Consider the following 4,778-nt stretch of genomic DNA (forward strand, 5'->3'; position numbering starts at 1 on the left):
CAACCAAACGCTGCAACTCAACCTGACATGAGAAAGGAACAACATATGCCCCATTACCATGCTCTTGAACCGTCCATTGCCATTTGACAGGGATTAGCCATGCCAATTTGGATTTAATCAACTCCACCAGAATGTTACCTTCCTTAATGTGAATCAGAGCTGTTGCAGCATCACTCTTGTGAATTTTGGCCGAACCATCATGGGGTATTTGAAAGAAGACAAGCCCATCATTGGCAAAACCGCAGAAAATTGTTGTCGGCTTGGGAGCACGCAAAAGAGGAGTGAAATGCTCCTCCTCGCAAATCTGACAGCATAAGACGATCTGTTTCTTACCCTTATTGTTCAGATTTTTTTGGACTCCAGATCCCCCGCTCTTCTCCATATTACGCTTGTGGCCGCGATCAGTATTGTGATCACTGGCCGCCTTGACATTGAGGTTCTGTCCCTGATCTCCATCGTGGAAATTTGGCAGCACTTGGTGTGTAGGCGGCACATCTGCACGTCCTCCACGTCCACGACCGTCACCACCTCTCCTGCTGTCGATGCGCCCGCGCCCAAAGGGAAAGAAGTAACCGGGGGGGCTAGATCGGCCAACCCCATCTCCTCTTCCTGCGCCACGACCGGTATGGCTGCCAGACGTAGCACCGCCACCACCACGGCTGACATGAGCACCACCGAAAGAAACAACGCCTCCGCCACTGCCTTCAATCCTGCCGCCAATGGAGGCACCACCATTGCCGCCAACAACACCACGAACATCACTGCTCCCACGACCCTCACCACCAAAGCTAGCGCGCCCCTCTCTTCTGCCAGCCCCATAAGCACCGTCGTCCATGCTTCCTTCACATAGAGCACGAGTAAAGGAGCATCGATCACCAGCCACCGTTCCTGTCCAGATGCTAGGGCTCGGTCTAGCCCAGATTCTTTTCCACAAGGAGAATAGACCTGGGTGTCGTCTGGCCCAATCAGTGGGAACCCTATCCGCTCGCTTGGCCCCACCTGTCGGCCCATCTGCAGCTTCTGTTTTCAAAATTTGAACTCCCCTAAGATGCAAATCAGCCTCCGCTGTCACATCATCGAAGATGGAGTGCACTCCCTGATCCCAGAAGCGAGGCGGAAGCACATCTCTAAGTGATTGCCGAGGAGAAATTCTCGGCTTCGGCAATGGACCTATCCAGTATCCACGGTTTTGGCCTCCCGCACGATGAACGACCAGAAGCAAAGGAATTGACCGGTGCAATTGCCACCGGAGCTGAGAGAATGACCGCAGATGAGGGATCCGTATTCCTGGGCGATGCCGCCTTAGCGCCAACCGGCGACGGAGCCGGCATAGGCAACGCCGCCAAACCAGACTCATCAGCACCATGAACCTGAGCAAAAGCCGCCGGACGGATAGCACCAGCAACGAATGCACGCTCCAGATGATCATGCGCACAAATACGACACTCAATATCCACCTCCATAATAGCAGCCTCGAATTCACGCATGACAAAGCATCGATGTCGACTCACAGCCCGAATCGCAGGGAGCCAAGAGAATCGCCTCATCACCGCGTGTTTCCCCCATATGCTCCCCCGAAAAACTGTGTACATAAACCCAAAGAAGATGACCATGTGATACACACATCCAAAAAAGATACACATCTATAAAGCTGAAAGAACCCATCTAGAACTGCATATGTATTATTCTTGTTATTGTTTTATGTTTGATCTACGGTAACAACACGACAATTACTCAGAATTGCTAATACTATGCAGAACGGTCCAGAGTATATTTTTCTTCAACTCTTAGATATGGTTCATAATTAAAGATATGAATCGTGGAAGTTATGAGCAAGATGGGTCACAGCTATTGATGATGTTGGAACAAATTTGTTAACAAATTATATTATTGGAGTGTCTCTCGTGGCAGTTCCAATTCTGATGATATCATTTTCACATCATCTATGTAAACAATCTTTTATGTTCTTGTGGTAAAAAGGTTTAAACTATTTCAAATAACCTCATATTTTGGGCACATATAACACAACTAACTATAGCATGCGTACATATGACTAAACTGCAGGTACCTCATTGTGATTGACGATGTATGGACAATACGAGCATGGGAGGCAATCCAATTTGTGTTGCCAGAGAACAATTGTGGCAGCAGAATCATCGTGACCACTCGGATAGAAACGGTGGCCAAATCATGCAGTCCTGCAAGTGTTAGCGGACATGGCATCCATCAAATGGAGCCCCTCAAATTGGAAGATTCTAAGAAGTTGTTCCTCAGCAGAGCATTTGGCTCCGTAGATGCCTCTTACCCTGAGGAGCTTCAAGATGTAATGGGCAATATTTTGAAAAAATGTGGTGGACTACCATTGGCCATTGTTAGCATTGCAAGCGTTCTAGTTGGCTACAGATCATCAGGAAGCAAAGATAAGTGGGAAACAATTAGCAAATCAATTGGTTCTCAGATGAAGAGCAACCCTACCCTTGAGGGGATGAAGCATATAGTCACACTCAGCTACAACCACCTACCTCACGAGCTCAAGGGTTGCATAATGTACCTTAGTATCTTCCCGGAGGATTATGAGATCAACAAGGATCGACTCTTGACAAGATGGATCGCCGAAGGATTAGTTCCTGAGAAGCGAGGCTTGACTGTAATGGAGGTTGCAGAATCCTACTTGGACGAGCTAGTGAGCAGGAACATGGTTGTACCACATTTTGGCTATGATGGTAAGGTGGAGTCATGCCGGGTGCACGACATGCTTCTTGAGGTCATGGTGTCCAAGTCCCTGGAGTGTAACTTCATCAGCCTGCTAGGAGGGCAATATGCAGCCATGTCATATGACAGGATCCGTCGCCTCTCCATCCAAGGGGGTGACGACATGAGGCCCCAGGGTGCACAGCAGCACAAGAAGAAGATGACTGGGCACGGCATTGGGGGAATGGATGTGGAGCATGTTCGATCGTTGAGCATGTTTCAGCTCCAGACGCACAAGCTGCTCGATCATCTAGACAAGTTGTCGCTGCTGAGGGTACTTGACCTGGAAGATTGCGAGGGCCTAACAAACGATCATATGAGATACGTTTGCAGGTTGTACCTACTCAGGTTCTTGAGCGTGAAGGGTACAAATATCAGCAAGATGCCTCCTCAAGTCGGAAAGCTAGAGCACTTGCAGACTCTTGATACACGTGGCACATGCCTTGGCGGGCTACCAGAAACTATAACCAACTTGGAGAACCTTGAGCGCATACATTTCAGAAACAAGCATGAATGGCACCTTATGTGGAATCTGCCCCGGGGGCTCAGGAAGATGAAGGCACTACGGGAGGTCGGTTTTGCATTTCTCAGAAATGACGTCCAAGTTGTCCGAGAGCTGGGTGAACTACAACAACTTCAAAGTTTAGCTATGTACGTTGAAGACAGCAAGGATGACGCCGAGGTTCTCCAAGAGTTTGCCCTGTCCTTGAGTAAGCTATACTCCCTCCGGCACCTCGACATATCAAATATGAATACTACAAATGGAAAGATGACATTTCTCTCTAACCTCCCCACGTCGCCACGACTCCTCCGACACCTTAGGATCGAGGGCGTCCTCGATGATGGGTTGCCTAGCTGGATCGGGTCACTCACATACCTTGTTGAGTTCACAATCATGCGCACAAGGCTTGTTGGTGACCAACTATTCGGTGTCCTGTGTAAGTTGCCCAACCTGAAGAGCATCTGTATGGATCAGGACTTCTGCAACGACGAAGTCTTAGTTGTGCGCAAAAGCCACAACTTCCCGGTGCTCAGCAACCTGATGGTGACCGATAAACCACAAATTCCCAAAGTTTTCCAATTTGAGCAAGGATCCATGACACGGCTTGAAACACTTCAAATAGGATTCAGTAATGCGGAGCGGAGCATTATCGGCATCGAGCACTTGACCAAGCTCAAAGAGGTACAGCTCACAGGTAACAAGCACAGCCCTTCACTACGCCGTGCACTCGATCAGCTCAAGGCTGAGAACACAAGGCGCCCCCAGTCCAATCAGCTCCAAGTTGTGGTGAAGTACTACTAGTGATCGCTCTGTTTGCTGCTCTCTTTCTTCCAGACATCAAAATTATTAGTTCCGCTTGTTTATTTGTATATGTGCTGCTTTTCCTTTCGTCCAATGTATTTCTTAGTTCGAGTCACGTGGTATACTTACTGTTGGAGATTTCGTTTGAAAATAAAGTATTTATTTGTATTATACTTACTGTTCGAGTCGCTCTTACTTGATCAGAGTGAAGGGGTTGTAATACTTGTTCGTGATACTGATATATGCTACCTTATTTACATATGCATCAGCTGAGCTAAAGAGGCTTGCTATTTACAGATCGTTGGAACGATCTGCATGCCTCAAATACCCGTAATACATAGTAATTCTTGTAGGTTTTTAGATGGTAAATTGTAGTTGAAGTTGAATCTATTTTTCAGAGTTGTGGACACTGTGCAGTAGTCTACAGCTGAATGAATTGAGGAAATGATAGTTTTACAGGGATTCGATGAATGTACTATCCAAGAACCATCACTTCAAGAGATGTCTAGATGTGCAGGGGTCTAATTAAGTTGATTCTGAGTAAAAAAATCGAACGGCGTTCATGAATGCTTGTTAGAGGTTCACTAGTAGAATAACATGTTTGATGTTTTCCATTCTAAATTGCCAGTTGTGATATGACATGAATGATCCCTGAAAAAAGTCTGCAAAACCACATGTTGCTCCGCCAGCTTTCACGGATACGCCGATACAGTGAGTATATATA

General features: G+C 47.1%; 1 protein-coding gene across 1 annotated transcript; it reads left to right on the forward strand.

Annotated features, from left to right (window-relative positions):
- Nucleotides 1-2,064: 2,064 nt before the first annotated feature.
- Nucleotides 2,065-4,295, forward strand: LOC133890112 (disease resistance protein Pik-2-like). Its single transcript, XM_062330556.1, has one exon. The coding sequence runs from the start codon at nt 2,231-2,233 to the stop codon at nt 4,052-4,054; it is 1,824 nt and encodes a 607-aa protein (XP_062186540.1). The 5' UTR covers nt 2,065-2,230; the 3' UTR covers nt 4,055-4,295.
- The last annotated feature ends 483 nt before the right edge of the window (nt 4,296-4,778 follow it).

This window comes from Phragmites australis, chromosome 14, assembly GCF_958298935.1.
Source record: "Phragmites australis chromosome 14, lpPhrAust1.1, whole genome shotgun sequence".
In the NCBI taxonomy this organism is placed as follows: Eukaryota; Viridiplantae; Streptophyta; class Magnoliopsida; order Poales; family Poaceae; genus Phragmites; species Phragmites australis.